The 22,419-nt window shown below is 46.6% G+C and overlaps 2 protein-coding genes across 5 annotated transcripts in view; one reads left to right on the top strand and one right to left on the bottom strand.

Moving 5' to 3' along the window:
- The window catches only part of MMEL1 (membrane metalloendopeptidase like 1), a 38,996-nt gene extending 35,544 nt beyond the window's left edge, over window positions 1-3,452 (top strand). For all 4 annotated transcript variants that reach the window (XM_081201503.1, XM_081201504.1, XM_081201501.1 and 1 more), the window contains exons 21-23: window positions 576-671; window positions 1,171-1,247; window positions 2,587-3,452. In XM_081201503.1, the coding sequence (XP_081057629.1) occupies window positions 576-671; window positions 1,171-1,247; window positions 2,587-2,686 (273 nt within the window). In that variant the 3' untranslated portion in view covers window positions 2,687-3,452. The remainder of the gene's footprint in view (window positions 1-575; window positions 672-1,170; window positions 1,248-2,586) is intronic.
- A 2,423-nt stretch (window positions 3,453-5,875) lies between these two features.
- On the bottom strand, window positions 5,876-21,750 carry PRXL2B (peroxiredoxin like 2B). The gene is made up of 7 exons (XM_081201733.1): window positions 21,599-21,750; window positions 17,300-17,504; window positions 15,050-15,101; window positions 12,068-12,131; window positions 11,330-11,405; window positions 8,771-8,889; window positions 5,876-6,073 (listed from the first exon to the last, which is right to left on the bottom strand). Exons 1-7 carry the CDS (start codon window positions 21,656-21,658, stop codon window positions 6,047-6,049), a joined length of 603 nt encoding a protein of 200 aa, XP_081057859.1. The 5' UTR covers window positions 21,659-21,750; the 3' UTR covers window positions 5,876-6,046.
- Between the last annotated feature and the right edge of the window lie 669 nt (window positions 21,751-22,419).

Raw genomic sequence — 22,419 nt, forward strand, 5'->3', positions numbered from 1 at the left:
GTCGTTTAGTCGTGTCTGACTCTTCGTGACCCCATGGACCAGAGCACGCCAGGCACTCCTCTCTTCCACTGCCTCTCGCAGTTTGGTCAAACTCATGTTGGTAGCTTCGAGAACACTGTCCAGCCATCTCGTCCTCTGTTGTCCCCTTCTCCTTGTGCCCTCAATCTTTCCCAACATCAGGGTCTTTTCCAGGGAGTCTTCTCATGAGGTGGCCAAAGTATTGGAGCCTCAGCTTCAGGATCTGTCCTTCAAGTGAGCACTCAGGGCTGATTTCCTTAAGAACGGATACGTTTGATCTTCTTGCAGTCCATGGGACTCTCAAGAGTCTCCTCCAGCACCATAATTCAAAAGCATCAATTCTTCGGTGATCAGCCTTCTTTATGGCCCAGCTCTCACTTCCATACATCACTACTGGGAAAACCATAGCTTTAACCCTTGGAGTAACAGAGGGATATAAATGTAACAAGTGGAATGGTGGAGGATATTGTGTTTTTCAAGCTACTCATTTAGGTGTATTATTATTATTATTATTATTATTATTATTATTATTATTATTATTATTATTATTATTACAGGCCTATTTGAAATGGGTGGCAAAAGAAGGACAGGAACCAAGATTGCCTGGACTTGATCTAACCCACAACCAGCTCTTCTTCCTCAACTTTGCACAGGTGTTTTTGGCCACAGGGAAGGAGAATATTTATTTGGGAGCAGGGAAGAGGGCTTATTTAATGTAACGTTACGCATTTGTCTGGCTTGTACGCTTTCTCCTTCTGAACCACATTGGCTCCCTTAATGTGGGAGAGGTATCGGTCAGAAGCTCAAAAAGTGAATGAGATTTAATACTCTGAGGATGGTGTGCCTGGCCCCTTCTTCCTGTGAGGAATCCCTCTAAATATGCTGCAAGGGGTGGGAGCGAAATCCACAGCAAATATGCCTTCCAAAAAATTGTGGCATTTGAAGCCACTGTGCTCACCTCATGTCTATTTGCATCAATTATCCTGCTGCTTTGCAGTCCCAGAGCTGTAGTTGCACCCACAACATGGGTTGTAATATTCAATGTTCAGCTGTCTCAAGCTTTGGGGTCAATGCTGATTTTGAATGGTTTTATCTGGATATTCTGAGGCTTTCTAGACTCAATTACAATCAAATTCATTGTCCATCTCCCAGGTATGGTGCGGTTCCTACAGACCAGAATACGCCAGCCAGTCTATTAAGACTGATGTCCACAGTCCACTGAAATACAGGTAAAGCCCCCGTGAAGCCTTCTCCCACCTTCTGCTCGCTCACACACCACCGCTGATCCAGTGGACCAGTTCACTACCTTTGCAATACTGCCAACTTTCCATTTCTCTGCACCTGTTCTCGGCAAAAGCTCTCTCTTTCCCTGCTTCGCCAGGATTCTCAGTGGGGGAAATGAACAATTGGAATGTTCATGAGCATTCCGTAGCAGCTCAGCAGCTGCACCAGTGTCATTCCTCTGGAGCTGAGCACGCTCAGCCAAAAAAGCAAGAACGGTTGCCAAAGCTCTGGTTTACTTTCTGTTGCGAGGTGTCATTTTGCCAGGTTTATTACATCCATTGATTGTCAGATTGCAGCCACAGAGTTACAATTCCCAGCATAGTTTTGCAATTGATCCCTCTTCCCGGGGAATTCTGGGTGGGGAATAGGGATCTCCAAGCAACTCAGCAAACTGTAGCCCACAGGATTATTTGTGGGAAGCTATGATCGTAGGAAGTGAGAAAAGAGTGCCTTCAATGTCTGATGTGGCTGACCAGACACATTGTGAGGGGTGATTGTGCTCAGGCACACAGTGTATGGAGAGGGGGAGTTTAAGTCTTCCTTCCCTAGAAGCAGTTTTAGTGAAAATCCTCCCTTCCCAGGCAGCTATTAGCATCCTGATAATGTTTGCCAAAGTAAACCACAGAGCCTAGGGCTTGCCGATCAGAAGGTCGGAGGTTCGAATCCCCGTGATGGGGTGAGCTCCCGTTGCTCGGTCCCTGCTCCTGTCAACCTAGCAGTTCAAAAGCATTGCAAAATACAAGTAGATAAGTAGGTACCGCTCTGGTGGGAAGGTAAACAGTGTTTCCGTGCGCTGCTCTGGTTCGCCAGAAGCGGCTTAGTCATGCTGGCCACATGACCCAGAAGCTGTACGCCGGCTACCTCGGCCAATAAAGTGAGATGAGCACTGCAACCCTAGCGTCGGCCACGACTGGACCTAATGGTCAGGGGTCCCTTTACCTTTAATGTTTGCCAAGGGGAGCATTATTACCTTCACCAAGGGGGCAGGGGGATGAATTCTGTCACTATTGCGATCCTTCACATGTGTGCTCTGGCGTACATGACAATCGCCCCCAACCACTCTTTAATTTTAGAAAAACTCACCACGTAATTAATGTCATGTGCAATTAAAGCCATAAGTGGCAGGTCAATTAGTGGTGAAGCTGCCATAAGGAAAGATCACTTTCAACCATTCCAAATTCTATGCATTTTGTAAAAGACAAGGCCCTCCTGTGGTTCTCACCTAATCCCACACATTCCTTTCCAATCCTCAGCTTCTTTCCCTCTTCTGTTCTTCCCTCCTAGGGTGATGGGCTCCTTGCAAAACTTTGAAGCCTTTTCTGAAGTGTTTCACTGCAAAAAGGGCACCGCCATGCACCCCGCTGAGAAATGCAGGATCTGGTAGCCAAAGGACTTGGTCTCTACAGTCAGACCTCCGTTGTCCGAATTTGTTCGGGTTTCGCCAATGACGTGCCTGGTGGTCTATTTTGTCTCTTCCCCTTGCCTGCTCCAGTTCAATCACAGCCACGGTTTACGGTGCAACTATCGCAGCAATGGTGGGTCAAGCTACAGTTGTGAGTGCGGTGACTCAAAGTGGACTAAGCACTAGTGTTTTGACATGCCACCTGTGTTGCTTCAGGAAAGAAAGAAAAAAACTCTCTCAAGACATTGACTGTTATTAAGACACATCAGGGTTCAAAAGATTAGCTACTTCAGAACAAAAGATGGTTCTATTTTTCAGCAAGGAGTATTACTTTTAATATGTCTTATGCCTTTTGGAAGTTTGGCAAAGTATCATTGAGGCTCCCTCACCCCATGCTGCTACTGTGTTCATCTTTGTCTGAGGATGGGATCGATCCACCAGCTCCTCCTAGCTGCACAATCTCATTTCATTCTCAATTAATGCTGGGTTTTTTGCACACAGCCTTGCTCTCAATCAGACAAGTATGCATATAAGTCATAGAATAATGGGGATGTATCCTTGAGACCACCAAGTCCAACCTCCTTACTCAGCACAGAATCTGCTCTGCAGGATGCGATTCCAGCATCCCTGACAGATTCCCTGCTTCAGTACCTCCAGTAAAAAATAATCATAGCATTGAAGGGGTTGGACTAGATGACCCTCAGGACCCACTCCAACTCTACGATCCTTTGATTTTCTGCAGCAGTCACTTCCATAAAGCAGATGCTCTACCACTGCGCTACAGCTCATTAACTTCATGGTGCTAGCCTTTCTTCCTATTTTCCTCTCTCTATGATCCCCAAACCTGCTCAGCCCACATTGGGCTGGGAGTTTTTTTGCAGCATGTGTGAGGGAGGGTTGCATCCATTAGGTTCCCATATATATATATATATATATATATATATATATATATATATATATGTAGGTTTTGGTGTCTTCGGGTGTGTATATGTATACACACACACACACACACACACACACACACTCTATTTCTGCAAACCATGAGTTTCAAGCATGCCAAGACCTCCTTCTCAGTGGCCCCATTTTGTTTTTTTTTGTTTTTCTATATACATTTTTATTAATTTTTTAACATATCAGTTCCAACAGGCATACAACATATCTTCACATCTTATACAATATTTTTTACTTCCGTCAACACCTCTGATGATTTTCCATTCTCAGTGGCCCCATTTTGAGCTGCAATCCTGCTGGCACTCAGCTACGGAGTTTGCCGATAGGGGGGACTGGGATAGCCCAGAGGTGCTTGCACAACAAGCCTGCCTGGCAATTCTACATGCCTTTTTTCTCCAGCCAGGAGGGGTGGTGGGGGTTAGGGTGTGCTACCCATGCAAGTCCAACCAAAACAGCTGGAGGGACTGCACAGCAGCCGGGGGGGGGTGTGTGTTAGGGAACATCCATACCCTCTACCCAACAGTAGACTGAATGGCTCGGTACGCTGACATGAAATTCCCCGCAGCTTGCATTGTGATGAGCTCTTGTGAAAGGTAGCAACATGTCTTGGCTTTCATATGGTGAACTGTCTCTTCAGCCTGTCAGCTTTTGCTGTAAAGTGATGCTAAAATCCATTGGTTCCCTGGCACATCTTTTCTTTTAAATGCTTTCCACTGGCTTATTGGAATACAGAAACTCCATGTCGTCCGGAGGGCCCAGCAGCACAAATGCAGCACTCCATATCTTTCTAGAGCATGGTCTGCACCAATTTGCAGTAGCCCTCTGAGGTTAGATGAGGGAATAGGGTGGTCTTTCCAAGCCCTACCTAGAGAAGCTAGGGATTGAAGCTGGGACTTTTTACAGGCAGAGTAGGTCCTCTGCCACTTGCTGCATGCGGCCCCCAACCCAAACAAATGCCTAAGGAATGAATGCTTGAACACCCCATTTTCACAAAGCCAGTTGTAACTATTATAGAACCATAGAATTCTTGAGTTGGAAGGGTCCCTAGTCCAAAGCCCTGTAGCTTAGTTTTTAAAACCTCCAATGAAGGCGAGTCATCCACCACCTTCCAAGGCAGCCCATTCCACTGTCAAAGAGCTCTTACCACCAGGAAGTTCTTCCTAATGTTTAGTTGGGATCTCCTTCCTTGTAACTTGAATCCACTGTTTTGTATCCCATCCTCCAGAGCAGCAGAAAACAAGCTTACTCCATCTTCCACATGGCAACCCTTCAGATATTTGTAGATGGTCATTATACCACATCTCCTCTTCTCCAGGCGAAACATACCCATCTGAAGCATACCCAGCCTTAGTGAGCACAAGGAGGCGTATTTTGCAACACTCACTGTATTCCTCTTCCCCTGTAGCTTGTACCTACAGAGGAAGCTGCCTTATCCTGTGTCAGGCCATTGGGGCCATCAAACTCAGCACTATTCCCACTGATGGCCAGCAGCTCTCCAGGGTTTGGGACATTCCCAGCCCTATCTCAAGATGGTGCGGATTGAACCTAGGACCTTTCTGCACATAAAGCATATCCTCTACCACTGAGCTGTGGCCCTCTCCCATAGAAACACTTCACACATTCTAATTTGCAATCCGCAGAGAAGATTGCAATGTCTCACAAGAATGGCCAACTTCTCCTTCAAACCTCTGGAGGCAAAGGTTGCAGGGGAAACCCCTTGCAAGATCGCTGACCCATTTGTAGTATATGAGCAAGAGATCAAAGCAGGGGTGGGGCAGCTGTGGACCCTCCGCATGTTGCTAGACTACTGCATCCATCATCCCTGCCCATCCTCTGGCTGGGGCTGATGGGAATGCGAGTCCAACAACATACAGTAGAGACAACCAAAGACTCCATATCCCAGTGTTATGGAGATTCAGATTATTATTCTTAACAAAAAGGCTGCACTTGTTTCTTTTCTCAATTTGGATGCACAGAAAATGGGGGGCAGCTGTGGGAAGAGAGAGAACCAGGAATGGATTTGCATGTGTGTTCCCTTAGAGAAGCAAGATCTCTCAGGAGCAGTGGCGGGGTGCCATGTCGCACAAGTCCACCAATTGTCCCTGAAAATGACAGTCAAATTGGAAGCTCCACGTCAAGTGCACATCACGTGTTGTTGAGATCGACACCACAGGACATCGTGCTTCCCTGAACCCGAAAGCAGCTGATTAACACCAGTAGCATGGTAACCAATTGGTAACAAGTTTATTCATTCTTCATCGAGCAGATTTACAAAACGGGACAGAACATCATCACTCTACTATGACAAACAGCTTGGTCTTCATTTGAAATGTGAAAAGGGGAGACGGGGAGGAGAACAAGAGGCTGTTAGCAGTTTGGTCGCTTTCTTCTTCATCTGCTACAGGCCTCGCTGGTGCACTGCAGAACAGAGAAAGGGACTTGGTCCAATTGTTTATTGCAAAAGAAATACTCAGCCCCTTCCCCCCCCCCCCGCCCATCCCTGCACAATGCCTGGTATATTTAGCATCTTCAGATTTAAAACGCCATCTATTTTTCTGTCTCAGCTTCGCTAAAAATTGCTCTGTGACCTGCATTAAGTCGACACAAGGTTTCACCACCTAATTTTGAAGAGCCTAGTTTCCAATTGCACATTTGCTAGAGTCGTCATCAGATTCAAGAAGCCCTACTTTTACAGGGGAGTATAGGAAGTTGCCTTAGGGATGCGGGTGGTGCTGTGGGTTAAACCACAGAGCCTAGGACTTGCTGATCAGAAGGTCGGCAGTTCAAATCCCCGTGACGGGGTGAGCTCCCGTTGCTCGGTCCCTGCTCCTGCCAACCTAGCAGTTCGAAAACACGTCAAAGTGCAAGCAGATAAATAGGTACCGCTCTGGCGGGAAGGTAAACGGCATTTCCGTGTGCTGCTCTGGTTTGCCAGAAGCGGCTTAGTCATGCTGGCCACATGACCCGGAAGCTGTATGCTGGCTCCCTTGGCCAATAAAGCCAGATGAACGCCGCAACCGCAGAGTCGGCCATGACTGGACCTTATGGTCAGGGGCCCTTTACCTTTACTATAGGAAGTTGCCTTAGGCTTATACCAAGTTGGGACCATGGGCCTACATAGCTCAGGACTGTCTGCAGTAGGGATGGGGTATGAATGTAAGAACCTTGCAGCTGGATCAGGCCAATGGCTCATCGAGTCCAGCATCCCATGGGAAGGGAAGCCTGCTGGCAGAACCTAAGGATAACAGCACTCTCCCCTTCTGTACTTCACAGCAAGTGGTATTAAGAGCTTCACTGCCTCTTACAGAGGAGATAGCATGTAGTCATTGTGGCTAGTGGCCTCATTCTCCAACGATTTGTCCCCTTCTTAAAGCTATCCAAGTTGGCAATCATCACTACACCTTGTGGGAGTGAGTTCCATAGTTTAACCAGGCACTGTGTGAAGAAGTATTTTCTTTTGTCTGAACCTTCCAACTTCATTGAATGTCTGTAAGTTCTAGCGTTATGGGAGGGGGGGACTGTTTTGCACTTACTCTACACAATGCATCATTTTATTTATTATTTTTTCCATTAAGGTTTTATTAAAGCCTTTTCATGATATAATAATAATAATAATAATAATAATAATAATAATAATAATAATTTTACCCCGCCCATCTGGCTGGATTTCCCCAGCCACTCTGAGTGGTTTTCAACAGAACCTTAAAAACAGAATAAAACTTCAAACATTAAAAACTTCCCTTAACAGGGCTGCCTTCAGATGTCTTCTAAGAGTCGGATAGTTGTTTATTGCGTTGGCATCTGATGGGAGGGCCATACAATAAAATAAACTCATCTAAATAAAAACAAAACCAGAGAAAGAAAAAGCAAATGCAGAGCCCTCTCTCAAAGGTAGCTCTTAACCCTTGTCTCACACAGAAAATGGTGGACCCTCCCAGCTCTCACCTGGGAGCTTTCCTTTCTTCTCAGTCTCTCCCCCTGGGAAGTCTTCCCTGCCTACACCTTGCATCATTTTAAACACCTTTAAAACACTCCTGGGCAGCTCAAGTCAGCAGAGCATAGGACTCTTAATCTTAGGGTTGTGGGTTCGAGTCCCACGTTGGACAAAATATTCCTGCATTGCAGGGGGTTGGACTCGATGACTCTTCTGGTCCCTTCCAACACTACAGTACGATGATTTCATCATCACATTGCCTCAGAGTTGCCTTTTCCCTAACCTAAGAAGTCTATACTGTTCTACATTTTCCTCACAGGGGATTTACCCATCCCCTTGATCAGCTTGGTGGCGCTTTTTTGAACATTTCCCAGCTCTACAGCAGACTTCCTCAACCTCGGCCCTCCAGATGTTTTTGGCCTACAACTCCCATGATCCCTAGCTAGCAGGCCAGTGGTCAGGGATGATGGGAATTGTAGTCTCAAAACAACCAGGCAACCAGAACTGTACACAATACTCCAAATGCGTCCGTCCTGTAAATTTGTATGATGAAGTGCCAGTTCAGGACAAACAGATGTACTTCTTTCACACAGCACATAGTTAAACTATGGAACTCCCTGCCACAAGGTACACAGGTTTACCTTTTCCCAGTCCAAGGGCCACAATCCTGTGTGTTCAACCTTTCCAGGGCAACAAGCTCATGGTAGATGGGACCAGAGGCATGAGCATAGTTTGAGAAACCTTTCTGCCAGGCATATACAGTGGTACCTCGGGTTACATACGCTTCAGGTTACATACTCTTCAGGTTACAGACTCCGCTAACCCAGAAATAGTACCTCAGGTTAAGAACTTTGCTTCAGGATGAGAACAGAAATTGCGCAGCAGCAGTGCAGTAGCAGTGGGAGGCCCCATTAGCTAAAGTGGTGCTTCAGGTTAAGAAGAGTTTCAGGTTAAGAACGGACCTCCAGAATGAATTAAGTTCTTAACCCAAGGTACCACTGTACACTCTCAAGGAGAGCGTATGGCATGGCTGGTAATGGGTGGGCCCAAGGGCCAGGGGAAGAAGTGCAGAGGGCCTCATTTGGCTCCACCCTTCGACTACTGGTTTCAAATGCTGTCCCCAAAGTCCTTGGAGGAAGGGTAGGAGCCAAGGGTGATCTCTAAGACAGAGAGCTGCTCACCTGAGGCTTTGCTCCTTCTTCTACATTTGCAGAGATGCCAAGGGCAGTGACGATAGACTCCAAGGGAAGGTAGTCACCGGGGGACTCCTGAGCAGAATACAAAAGCAGATTCTCCCCTCCTGGAATGAGAGGGGAAAGAGAGAGAAGAGGTAAACAGGTACTAGCTGTGGAACGCTGTGTTTCAGCCCCTGCTTTGCATGTAGAAGGTCGCAGGTTCAATGCCTGGCATCTCCAAGTAGGGCTGGGAGAACGTCCTGTTTCTGAAGAGCTAGTCAGTGTGGGCCAGGCTTCCTCAACCTCGGCCCTCCAGATGTCCTGAGACTACGGTTCCCATCATTCCTCACCACTGGTCCTGCTAGCAAGGGATCATGGGAGTTGTAGGCCAAAAACATCTGGAGGACCGAGGTTGAGGAAGCCTGGCTGTAGGCAATGCAAGGCTGGATAGATCATCAGGTCTCCCCTCCCTTTAAATGTCATCTGGAGGCACCAGGCTTCCTCAGCAGGAGATATAGGAAGCAAAAGGCTTGTTGCATTTGAACCACCTCCATCAGGCACCTCCTGCCCCTGAACTATGCCAGCAGTTCCATAGAGGAACAACTGTCTAGAAACTGGTGCCTGTGTTTTGAGTTTTGTTTTCCTCTTCCCTACTCGTCCCTTTTCCCTTGTGTGTCGTTTGTTTGTTTGTTTGAGGAAGTGTCTTGTTTTGATTTCGTGTATGCCACCCTGGGAGCCTTTTTGGCTGAAGAGCGGGGTACAAACACTCTAAATAAATATACAAAAATAAGGCAGATTCCAGTGTTCCTGTGAAATGTTTTCTGCCTTCATCTTGCTCCTGGAAGAGAGCAATGGACATCTATTAAGAACCATGCTGGGTCTGTCTATGGTAGCATCTTCTATTGCACAGCAGCCAGCCAGTAGCCCTCCCATCAGATGTCAAAGAAATAAACAACTATCTGACTTTTAGAAGACATTTGAAGGCAGCCCTGTTTAGGGAAGTTTTTAATATTTGATGAATTATTTTATTTTAATCTTTTGTGGTAAACTGCCCAGAGTGGCTGGGGAAACCCAGCCATGGGCAGGGTATAAGTAATAAAAAAACACTATTTATTTATTTATTTATTATTAAAGAAGCTAAGAATTGTCTAGTGTGGGTGGCAGTAGCTTTCCCATAATTTTTTTATTGGTTTTCATACAATTAAAAAAATTCTATTCCGTTTCAATACAATATTCCCTTCACATTTTGACCTCCCATCCTTATTTCCATGATGTTTCTGTTCAAATCCTTTATCTAATGCCTCACATGTAATACTTATTTCTATAATGTATATCCTACATCACATTCCTTTATCATTCTCATTCCTTTGCTTACATTCCTCATTCCTACTGCCTACCATTTCGTTTCACTATAATATTTTCTCAACTCTTCCACAAACATTTTGTCTTTTTTGTCTCTTATTTTTGCCATCCATTTTGCCATCTCCATATAGTATAATAGTTTGAGTCCCACTATTTCGTTGGAACTTCTTTCATTTCTGCGTATATGGAATTCCGGCTGTAGCAGCAGCATACATAAACAACTTTTGACCAACTTTTTTGAGGCCCACCCCATTATTCCCCCCAAAAATGCTTCAGGCTTTTTTGGGGGGGGTGACTATTTTAACCATCTTTTTCAATCCATTATGTTTCACTTCCCAAAAGCCTGTTGATTTTTTTACAAGTCCACCACATATGAAAAAACGGCCCTTCAGACTTCTGCATTTCCAACCTTTACTTGATACAGTTTTGTACATCTTGGCCAGTTTATTAGTTGTTAAATACCATCTGTATATCATTTTCCAATAGCTTTCCTTTAACATGTAGCAGGCTAGACTGGTGACTGGGAGCAGCCACCGAGACAACATAACGCTGGTCTTGAAAGAGCTACATTGTCTCCCAATATGTTTCCGAGCACAATTCAAAGTGTTGGTGCTGACCATCTCCACCCCCATCATTCAGCCTGGACACTGAGGTCCAGCTCTGAGGGCCTTCTGGAGGTTCCCTCGCTGCAAGAAGCAAAGTTACAGGGAACCAGGCAGAGGGCCTTCTCAGTAGTGGCTCCCGCCCTGTGGAATGCCCTCACCTCAGATATCAAAGGAATAAACAACTATCTGACATTTAGAAGACATCGGAAGTTTTTTAATAACTGATGTTTTAATGTATTTTTAATCTCCTGTTGGAAGCTGCTCAGAGTGTCTGGGGAAACCCAGCCAGATGGGTGGGGTATAAGTAATAAATTATTATTATTAATTATATTTCATATCTACTCTCCACAACTTTTCCCTAGCAGCTCTCCAGAGTGTCACGCAAAATTATTCTCCCAGCCCTACCTTCAGGCACTGAAGATTGAACCTGAAACCTTTTGCATGCAAATCAGATACTCTACCACTGAGCTACATCCTTTCCCCAAAACAAGCTAATGTTATATATTTTCTAAGCCATTTATGTTGTCTTTGCAATGTGCAAAAAACCAATCCCCATTAACAGAAATTGAGCCAGGGCAGTGGAAGGTTGCCCCCTTACCTCGGCCAACTATCAGCGTCCCACCGCTCTGCAGAAGATCTCCAGAAAAGTTGCCTTGAATACCGGCGGCATTTGCCTGCAGGGGGGGGGGGTGAGGAGGAAAAGAAGATCAAAGCCCAGGCCCCAATCCCCATCCGTTAAAGAGGCTCTTTCAGAAGTTACCCAGCATCCTCCAAGTCCCACTGGAGGCCAAGTCTAAGGACAAACCTTCAGATTTCTGGAGGGTCCCTAGCTCAACGGTGAGGCCAAATGGTGTGCCAGAAGTTTCAGCTGGGACATTTTCCAGTGCTTTCAGAGACCATTTAAATGCAATGTTTGAGGGGGCTCACAGTGGAAATAGGAGCTGCTTGTTCCCCACCCCGAAATCTTTAAACATACTTTTTGCCAGCACAGCAAATCAGAAAAGTGACAAGCACACTTGGACTTGGTGGTTTGGGAATTGCCAATAAGGCTTTGAACAGGGATGCCAAGCCTCAAGCCCAGGAGTCAAATCTGGCCCTCCTGGCCTTTCCATCAGGCCCCTGGAGCTCTCCCAAGCTACACCATTCACCCATCCTGCTTTGTGTCCTCCTTGAGAGCTGTCTGGAGGGGACCACAAATTCACTGCAGCTAGTGCAAGCAGCACAGGCTAGGCGGACCACGGTCCTTCAATTTCATGTAGGGCATCATCCATTGTAACTAACAACCCCCAGGGATGTCAAAGTGTTCCTCTGTTAGCAACAGTCTTCACCAACTGACCTTTGTGATGACCTGTCGGACAGGCTTCCCCAGAGCTGCAGGGACTATACTTAAGGCATTGTACCTAAAAGGAGGAAGGCAAGTTAGAGTCAAAACATTAGGGACACAGGTGGAACATTATTTTCAAGAGTGGTGGCTTTGCAGGCAGAAGGTCCCAGGTTCAATCCAAGGAATCTCTAGATAGGGCTGGGAATGTCCTCTGTCTGCAGTGCTGTAGAGCCACTGCCAGTCAGTGTAGACCAGTGTTTCTCAAGCTTGGGTCTCCAGCTGTTCTTGGACTACAACACCCATCATCCCTAGCTAGCAGGACCAGCGGTCAGGGATGATGGAAGTTGTAGTCTGGCAACAGCTAGAGACCCAAGTTTGAGAAACACTAGCATAGACCAGCAGTTCTCAACCTGTGGGTCCCCAGATGTTGTTGGACTACAACTCCCATCATCCCTGAACTCTGGCCTTGCTAGCTAGGGGTGATGAGTTGAGAAAGGCTAGCATAGACAGTTTTGAGCTAGATGGACCGATGGTCTGACTCTGTCTAAGGTCACTTCCTGTGTTCTTAAGACTACATGCCCCAGCTTTTGGTATGGAGGTTTGTGTGAATGGCACCCTGAAATTCTCTAACTGATTCAGCGGCTAAAGAAATTGAGAGGGGGGTGGCATTTTGCCAAATGTCTCCAGGAGGAGGAGATGATATCTAGGTTTCTCAGGGTGGGGCTCACCATTAGAAGTGGCAATAACAGTTTTATTTTCTGGTGCTGTTGCGAGTGCAGAAACAGTGTTGAGAGCATGGCTATTATTTTGCAACCTCCACAATGCTCTGGACCTAGCATCATTCCAATATTCTTTGAGGAAGAGAGGAGAACTGGCCCCACTGTACATCGGGAAGGGCTGTGTGGAGAGAGTCTCTTCCTTTAAATGTCTAGGAGTTTATCTCAGTGAAGACCTTACTTGGAAAATAAATACAACCCAGGTGTCAATCAACCTTTGATCATCTCCTTCTACGGGTCAACAATAGAAAGTGTCCTTTCATACTGCATCATGGTGCGGTACGCTGGTTTGACATCAACTGATAGGAAGTGCCTACAGAGGGTGATGAATACAGCACAAGATATTATGGGCTGTCCCCTGAATCTGCTGGATGAAATAGCGGAAGAACGTTGCCTCAGGAGAGTGAGGAAAATTCTCAGGGATGATTCATACCCTGGCCAGCACTTTCTTGATCCCCTGCCCTCAGGCAGAAGATATAGAAGCATGATTAGTCGCACCAACAGGGTAAAGAACAGCTTCCATCCGTGGGCTGTTAGGCTGCTGAATGAAAAGATAACAACAGGGCAACTGACTTTCGGGTTTGGTGGGTATGCGTCAGTAAATGAGGGGAATTAAGACTAAGAGAGCTGAGTGGGGGGTGCTCGTGTAATCTCACTGTATACAAGTTGTACAAGTGCCAATAAAGTATTTCAATTTCAATATGTTTATGGGGAGAGAGGAGGTAGGCGCCACATAAAAAAAGAAAAAAGTGCAGAATATTACTCTGTGGGTGCAGGACCGAGTATGCAGTGTAAGTCTGCATAGAGACTAGCCTACTGGGCAAAGGTAAGCTTTGTATTAGTAGCTCCACCTCTGGCCCCTCCCACCACTGCTGGAAGGTTGCCCAGAAGGAATTGTGGCCCTCATTCTGAAAAAACCTGCCTTATGTCACCAAGAAGGAAAGAGGCAGACACCTTTTTAAAACCCCAAAGCTCACATTTCAGAGAAATGGCCTGAGTTATCTGAAGGGTAAGGGGAAGAGCCACAGACCCTTGCCTAGGTTAAACTGTACAGAATCTCTCGCCAAGGTCACAGGTTCGATCCCGGTGTGGGACAGCTGCATATTCCTGCATTACAGGCGGTTGGCCTAGATGATCCCCAGGGTCCCTTCCAACTCTACAATTCTATGATTCTATGGCACTATGGTCATGATCCAAAGCACACTTAATATATGGTTGCCAGACGTCCCCGTTTCCTGGGGACAATCCCCAGATTTACAAATCTGTCCCCGGACAAAATCCATCCCCGGAATGTCCCTAGATTTCATTTAATGTCCCCGGATTTATATTTGAAGTTTTGCAGATTTATAAGTAGGGAATGAATGTTGCGTGATTGGTTCAACGGCACAAGACACAACATATGGGGACTTCCGGTGAGGCCAAATGGCAGGCGCGGCGGAAGCGAGCAGCTCCTGAAGTCTGCCAGAGCCAACTGTTCTACTAAGCTGGCTCCGGGCTTCTGAGACTGCAGCTGCCACTGCCAAGGGGGAACCAGGGACACCCAGCGCATCAACTGGGGGAACCGCTGACCCTCCTGTAACCCAAATTGAGCCGGGAGTGAGAGCACCTGGCCACCCGGCCGACTGCCCAGCGACGCTCCGGGGCCAGGAAAAACCCCAGAGCTGATGCAGGGAGACGGAGGAGAGGAGAAGGAGAAGGAAGAGAGAGAAAGAGGAAGGAGAAAAAACAGGGAAGCCCCCACTTTGCCACGCCACTGCAGCTGCTGAGGAGAAAAGATAGGAGAGCACCGGGAGGGCAAGGACACATGGCCGAGCCCAGGCCCGACCTGAGCCTACTCCATGGTGGCTAGCGCTCCTAGAGAGCAGGCTGGGGCCCAGAGGAAGGCCGCGCAACAGAGGAGACCACAGAACAGAAGATATTTAAAAATAATAATTAAGAAGTAATAACTTTTTAAAAATAATTTTATTTATTTTCAAAAACAAAAGTGTCCCCGGATTCTTTGAAAAAATCTGGTAACCTTAACTTAATAGGGAGACAAATGCTCGATTCTTATGACTCACCTTATTTTAGTGATTGTAAGATGTTTCAAACTGTTTTCAATGTTGTGTTTTAATGTCGTAACCTGCCCTGGGACTTTAGGGTGGGTAACTAATAAGAACAATAATGCTCAATGAGACTTTCCAAGTCCACAAACACACATGCTAAAAATGCAACATACCTTTTGAATCCGAGATCTTGGTAGCACTGTTTGGTTTCATCCAGATAGAGTTCTGAAAGAAAACCAGAAGTTACTCAATGCAAAGACTAACATTTCCAGCCATCTAAAAGCCTGGAGGATCATCCGTTGTTACTCCTACTCAGAGTAGACCCATGGGAATTAATGATGACTAATTGCTGCCAGGCTGCCTCAGTGGGAAAGAGATAATAAACAGGTCCATTCTATCTGCTTTCCTGAAAGTCCAGTTCCATCAGTCATCTCTTATCCCCTGAACTGTTTCTGTACCAGCCGCTCATTACAAGAGCTACTATTTAAGAACTGGTACCTGGGTTTTTTGGGTTTCCTCTTCCCTCCCTGTCCCTTTTTCCTTTTCTGCCATTTTTTTCCCAGATTCCAAGCCTGTGGGCAAGGGCTGTTTTGTTTTACTGGCAGTACATAAGCCCCCCGGCAGTCTTTTTCACCTGAAGAATGAGGCATAAATGCTCTAAATAAAAATAAACAACTTAGGTCTATTAATTTCAAGGGGCCTACTCAGAGTTGAGCTTAAAGGTAAAGGTAAAGGGACCCCTGACCATTAGGTCCAGTCGTGACCGACTCTGGGGTTGTGGCGCTCATCTCACTTTATTGGCCGAGGGAGCCGGTGTAAAGCTTCCGGGTCACATGACCAGCATGACACAGCTGCTTCTGGCGAACCAGAGCAGTGCACGGAAAAGCCATTTACCTTCCCGCCGGAGTGGTACCTATTTATCTACTTGCACTTTGACATGCTTTCGAACTGCTAGGTTGGCAGGAGCAGGGACTGAGCAACGGGAGCTCACCCCGTTGCGGGGATTCGAACCGCCAACCTTCTGATTGGCAAGTCTTAGGCTCTGTGGTTTAACCCACAGCACCACCCACGTCCCTCTGAGTTGAGCTTAGCTGGATGCAAACTACTGCATTTGTCGGGCTCAGTTTATACCCTATGCTTCTTTGTCTCCCAAAGGCAGGAGAGAACCACGAAGGCATCCACCTTTCAAGAAATACAAAGCCAACACAATTTCACCCAAGATGGGAAACCTGTGACCTTCCCAGATATTGTTGGACTCTCACTGCCACCATCCCCAGTTCACAGAGGCTGATGGGAGCTGGAGTTCCAACAAGATCTGAAGGGCCCCATTCTTACACCTAAGTTAAGACTAAAAACAAACAAAACCGTTCCATACAATTTTAATGTGGAGTGGCGGTTTCCGACAACCTTGCACAGGTCTAGCAAGGCAGATTCTGCTTACATGCCAAGCACAGAGGATGATTGGCTGGACAGTCAAACTTCGGCATTCTTGCTTTGAGCCAAGGTGGGCAGGGGCAGCCAGCAGTTAGCTTGGTGGGTTGTAAGCAAAGCCTTCCCTATACGAGTGGCATGTTAGTAGAGGCATATGTAATCGAGTTGGAAGGGATATCTGCTGCACAGCATCCCTGACTGGCTAGCCAGCCAACCTCTGCTGACAACATCCCCCATTGGCTAGCCATCCAACCTTTGCTTGCGGCATTCCTGATTGGTTGTACTTCCAATGTCTGCTTCAACACATCTCCAAACAAAGGAGAGACCGTGTGCTCGGCTATCAAACAGCAGGTTCCCTTAAGTCAGGCATGGCCAAACTTGGCCCGCCAGCTGTTTTTTCTTTTCTTTTGTTCAATTTTATTTATTTTGTTTAAATAAGTTGTTCAGGGGGGGAAACAACCAAAAAAAAGAATAGATTGAAGACACTCCAAAAATATTGAAAGCAAATATTACATACTTATCATATAATATTCTTCCACACCTGCAGCTTCCCTCCGCCACAATTCAACTTCTTTGAATCTCTATTTCCACCTTTATCTTTGCATTCTCCAAATGTATTATTCTTTGTATTTCTTTTATCTCTTCTCTTTTGCAGTTCATAGATATACTTTACATTTTTATTCTAGGCATATTAGCATATCATTCTTAGAACAATATTTTAACATATAATCTTCAAAACATTTCCATTCCTTTTTAAATTTTTGATTTGACTGATAACTTATGATTGACATCAGTCATAAGATATCAGCCCTCCAGCTGTTTTGGGACAACAACTCCCATCATCCCTAGCTAACAGGACCAGTGGTCAGGGATGATGGGAACTGTAGTCCCAAAACAGCTGGAGGGCCAAGTTTGGCCATGCCTGCCTTAAGCACTCCACAAAATGTCTCTCTCCCCCTTCCTTCATGGGGCTCCTATGATCCAAGACCTACCTCCCGCAAAGTAATTTCCCTCCAAGAACTCCTGCAGGCCTAGGCTTTCTGGCGCAACACCTATTAAGCGGACACCGTTACTCTCCAGCACCTCTCTCAGCTTGCTGGTTTCCTTGGCAATCCAGCGGCACACCTGGCACCCGAGGCGGCGCAAGAACAGCACCACACAAGGACTGTCCCTCCAAATGCTCCTCAGCTCCACCACCTGGAAAAACCAGACAAGATCATAAAAATTGTTGCTCATGCAAGATTCCTTCTTGTGGAACATGATGAGTCTTGAATGCCCAGCAAAAGAGCTATTGGATAATAAATTGGGCATAACAGGGGCTTGATCCTTATTTTTTGCAGAGCCAGATTTCTCAGACACCTGAGAAATGTAGGAAGATGTCTTCCACCGAGTCCATCTAACACAGAATTGTTGGTTCTGGCTCCCTCCAGAAGTTTCTGGACTACAAATCCCATCATCCTGGCTCTCTAGTAGTTTCTAGACTACAACTCCCATCATCCTGGCCATTAGCCATTCTTGCTGAGGATGATGAGAGTTGGAGCCCAGTAACATCTGAAGAGCATCATGGTAGGCCTACATTGACTAGCTATGGCTCATAGCTTCAATCTATCCCAGCCCTACCTGGAGCTGCCCGGCACTGAACCATACATGCAAGCAGATATTCTTTCCCTTGAACCCTTGGCCTGAAGGTGCATAGGAAGCTGCCTTGTGCAGGGACAGACTTTGCCTCTCTCGCTCCATGTTGTCTACTCACTGACAAGACAGCAGGAGTCTTTCCCTGGAGATTCCAGGGACTGAACCTGGCACCTTCTGCATCCAAAGCATGTACTAAGCTGTTGAGCCTCAGCCTCACAATTAAGGAGGAAAAAAATCAAAGGCTTCATGTGGAAGGTGCCGCTTAAACCAAGGTTTATATGCAGAACCTTTGGCTCTCCAAATATTGTTGGACTACAGCTCCCATCAGCCCCAGCAAGCATGGCCAATGGTCAGGGTTGATGGCAAATGTAGTCTGACATTTGGAAGGGAAAGAGTTCCCCACTTTGACATCATCTGTGTCATAGGTAGTGTCACAGCATGGAAAGGCGTCCAACAAGGACTTTGACTGGTGGGCAAGACAAACCACCTGTCCATCATCGCCTGGGGTCCTCACAACATCAGGTGGGTGACGTGTGGGTTCTCCCTGCCGCCTGCCAACGTTGGCCCACAGTGGTCATGACAGAGCAGAATCAGGCTTGCAGAGCCAAAGAGATTCCCCAGTCCTGCTCTGCAGTATCCTCGCTTTGAAAGGGAGCCCAAGCTTTAGACTGAAAGAGTGGGAAGGTAATTGCTGGGATGCGGTGTTGACAAACTGTGAAATCCTGACAACGGCAGCTCAAGCAACAGCCTGGCAGATGGTCAAAGCACGACTCACAAGACTAGACCTACAAAACTCTGACGTAACAGGCAGGAGTGTCCCCAGATGAATTTCACAGGCAATGTTTTATTTAGTGGTGACCAAGGAAGGCCAGGCTGAGGAATGCACAGGTCTTGGCACATGCAGGGCTTTGCCCAGGCGCCAATCAGCTGATAGATGGTGCCTGCACGTCCCTTTCAGTCGATCCCCATCATCAGCTCTGCAGCTGGTATGTCAGGTATAAAGGTAAAGGGACCCCTGACCATTAGGTCCAGTCGTGACTGACTCTGGGGTTGCGGCGCTCATCTCGCTTTATTGGCCGAGGGAGCCGGCGTACAGCTTCCGGGTCATGTGGCCAGCATGACTAAGCCGCTTCTGGTGAACCAGAGCAGCGCACGGAAACGCCATTTACCTTCCCGCTGGAGCGGTACCTATTTATCTACTTGCACTTTGACGTGCTTTCGAACTGCTAGGTTGGCAGCAGCAGGGACCGGGCAATGGGAGCTCACCCCGTTGCGGGGATTCGAACCGCCAACCTTCTGATCGGCAAGTCCAAGCTCTGTGGTTTAACCCACAGTGCCACCCGCATCCCAGGTATGTTAGGTATAGGGCAGGCATAATGGCTTGGCAAAACAACAACAACAACCAGCCAGGTGGACCAACTCAAGAGGCCTAGTGGGTCTAATTAAGCCAACAAGCCAGATGTTCTGCACCACTGGTTTATTGCATGATTGTGCCCTACAGATCTTGTTTTTCCAAATAGTATGTACCAAACAAGGTAAATACCATGTGTTCTATGTAAGTAGAAACTAGGAGCGGTGCTAATTAAGGCATATGCTTTCTCTCTATTGAGAAAGGGCATCTTTGCAAATCATGATTTAAGAAATCCGACCTTGGTAGTATCACACCACCTGGGACTGTATTTGGCCTCTGTGCACCCAAGCAGGGTGTGAAATATATAGCCCTCTTCCAATATCCATCTCCAAGACCTGCGGCTCAAGAGGACCAGGGATCATTAGGACAAGTGTTGAAAATAAAACTGCCAGGATCATAGACAGCTCTCTTGGAAGACCAGGGATAGCTCAGTCAGTAGAGCATAAGACTCTGGATCTCAGGGTTGTGGGTTCGAGTCCCGCCTTGGGCGAAAGATTCCTGCATTGCAGGGGGTTGGACTATATGACCCTTGGGGGTCTATTCCAACTCCACAGTACTATGATTCATAATGCCTTTGTACAGAACTAGGGTACAACTGCACTTGGAATGCTGCATGCAATATGCTTTAAGAGTCAGAAAAAAGTTTGGAAAGGACAGTAAAAGAAGGTAACTCATTTGAGACATTCCTCAAATGCATCCTTGGACAAATAAAAAATACTCCTAAGAAAATTGCATTTATAATTGTGGCAGCATCTACATGGCACTTGAGAAAACAAGTCTCTGTCTCCAAGGGGATACAATCTAGAAACAGACACAATGGGAAACCACAGAAGAAAGGGTAAACCAGGGAATAATGGGCATTAATCTCACATATTTTTGATTCATTGATTTAGATAGGTTTATAATTATAATAATTAAATTATTATTATTATTATAATATTATTATTATTATTATTATTATTATTATTATTATTATTATTATTAATTTGATTATTAATTAATTATTACTTATATTTAAATTAATTATAATTATAATATTTAGACCCCTCTATGTGGTATATATAAAAACTGGACAGAACACAGCCAAAATTGGTAAAGCTATTTAAAAACTACACACAAATATAATAATTAAAATACAGATAAAATCTGTAAAACTTTCACAACAAATATAGGTAGCTAAATCATATGTTTGGATAGGCTTGCTGAAATAATGAAGTTTCCAGCAGGGGTCAAACTCAGTATAGCATAAGCTTATACCAGTGTGATACTGTGAATTAAGTGATAAAGTTATCCCAGTCTCTATTCCTTCTCTATGGCCCCTAGAGCAGGCAAAAGGCTGCAATCCTACACACACTCATCTAGAAGTAAACCTCACTTAACTAGCAGGGCATAAGCCTGAATCAAAACAGATATGGTTGCATTATTAACCAAGCGCAACATGTCGTTTTGGAACTATCATTCACAAAGCCCAGAGTTCAGATCTCACCCATTATAAGGCAAGCTTCTCTCAGCCCTACAACCACTCACCAGAGAAGTTTCTGAAATATGGGAATAAAACTAATTGGCCCTTAGGACTGTTGGTGAGTCAGACCACACAGAGTGATTTTCAACCCGCCAGAGTGCAGAATAATGAGGATAGCAGGATGCTAGGTTTGCTAAAAATAAAATAAAAGATGTCTCGTCGTTCCAGTACAGCTAGCTAACCAGCAGATACAACGCACAGCCTCCTTTCCTCTTCTGGAGGAAAGATCAGAAAGCAACCAAATTAAGCCACCCCTGCAGAGTGGACCTGTTTCAAACCCTCTCCCCGATCCGCTTCCATCACTGCTCCCTGCCCCCTTAAAGCAATGAGCATGTCAGTTCTGCGCTGAAGACGCCCAAAGACAACGCACAACAACCTCTTAGAAATGGGAGACGAATAGCTCAGTTGGTTAGCTGGTTAAACCAGAGTTCAGCATGCAAAGGTTCTGGGTTCAGCCACCAGGACCTCTCGTTAAAAAGGATCAAGCAGCAGCAGAAGAGACGACGACGACAGCGTTTCTCCCAGGACTCTTGAGGGGCGAGCAGGCTGGCTGAGCGCAAGGCAAGAGCTCGGAATATCTAGGCAGTTACAAAACCACAACGCTTTTCCATGCAGGTATCTGAGAATTTCAGGCGACTTGCCGGATCGCACCGTTTGCTATGCAGCTGCGGAATTACAAAATCGCAACACACACGCCCCGCCGTCTTATGTAAAGGGTCTCACCTCCCCACTGACTGCATGCTTCAGCGTGTTGGCTCCCACTTTGGCTAAATCCACCGCCATCTCTGCTCTTCTGAAAATGCACCCTTCTCCCTGGGTCTCGCGCTCCCTTTCCCTTTATGGGCTCGGCGTCAGCTGATAGAAAAGCCACGCCCCCTGGCTTCTGCAAGTCTCCCTCCTCCAGGACTCCTTATGCATATGCATAACCTGGGCGGAGCTAGCCAGCAGCTCCAGACAGGGAGGAGATACCTCCCTCCCCCCCCCCCGAAGAGGAACATAGATATTAAGAAGCATCTGGTGGCGGCAGAAAGAGCTGTTAGCTGCATGTTGAGAGCTGAGCAGGGGCAGAAGCGGGTTAGCAGGGCAAAGGACACGCGGAGTGGCGGAGCTTCATGATCCGACACCTGGGGGCGGAGAGCAGGCGGGGGCGGGGCTGGCACGTATCCCAGGGGCGTGGCATGCCACCTGCGGGGGTGTGGCTCCAGCGCAGGCTGGGGGGCAGCTGCGATGGCACCCCACCGGGATCGCGCTGCCGGGGGCGGTGCACTCCCTCTGCACCCCTCTTCCTCCACCAGTGCTCCCTTGCAGAACTACAATTCCCAGCACCCTTATCAAACTACAGTTCCCAGGGTTTTCTGGGGAAAGTACTGTAGAAGCATAGAACTGTAGACTTGGAAGGAATCCTGAGGGTCATCCAGTTCAACTCCCTGCAATGCAGGAATCTCATTCACACACGACAGCAAACTTTGCTTTAAAACCAGCCAGGAAGGCGAGTCTTTAATGCTTTAATGGCATGGGGTGGATGTGACCAACAACAGTGGCAG

The sequence above is a fragment of the Podarcis bocagei genome (assembly GCF_964188305.1).
Source record: "Podarcis bocagei genome assembly, chromosome: 7".
Lineage (NCBI taxonomy): Eukaryota > Metazoa > Chordata > Lepidosauria > Squamata > Lacertidae > Podarcis > Podarcis bocagei.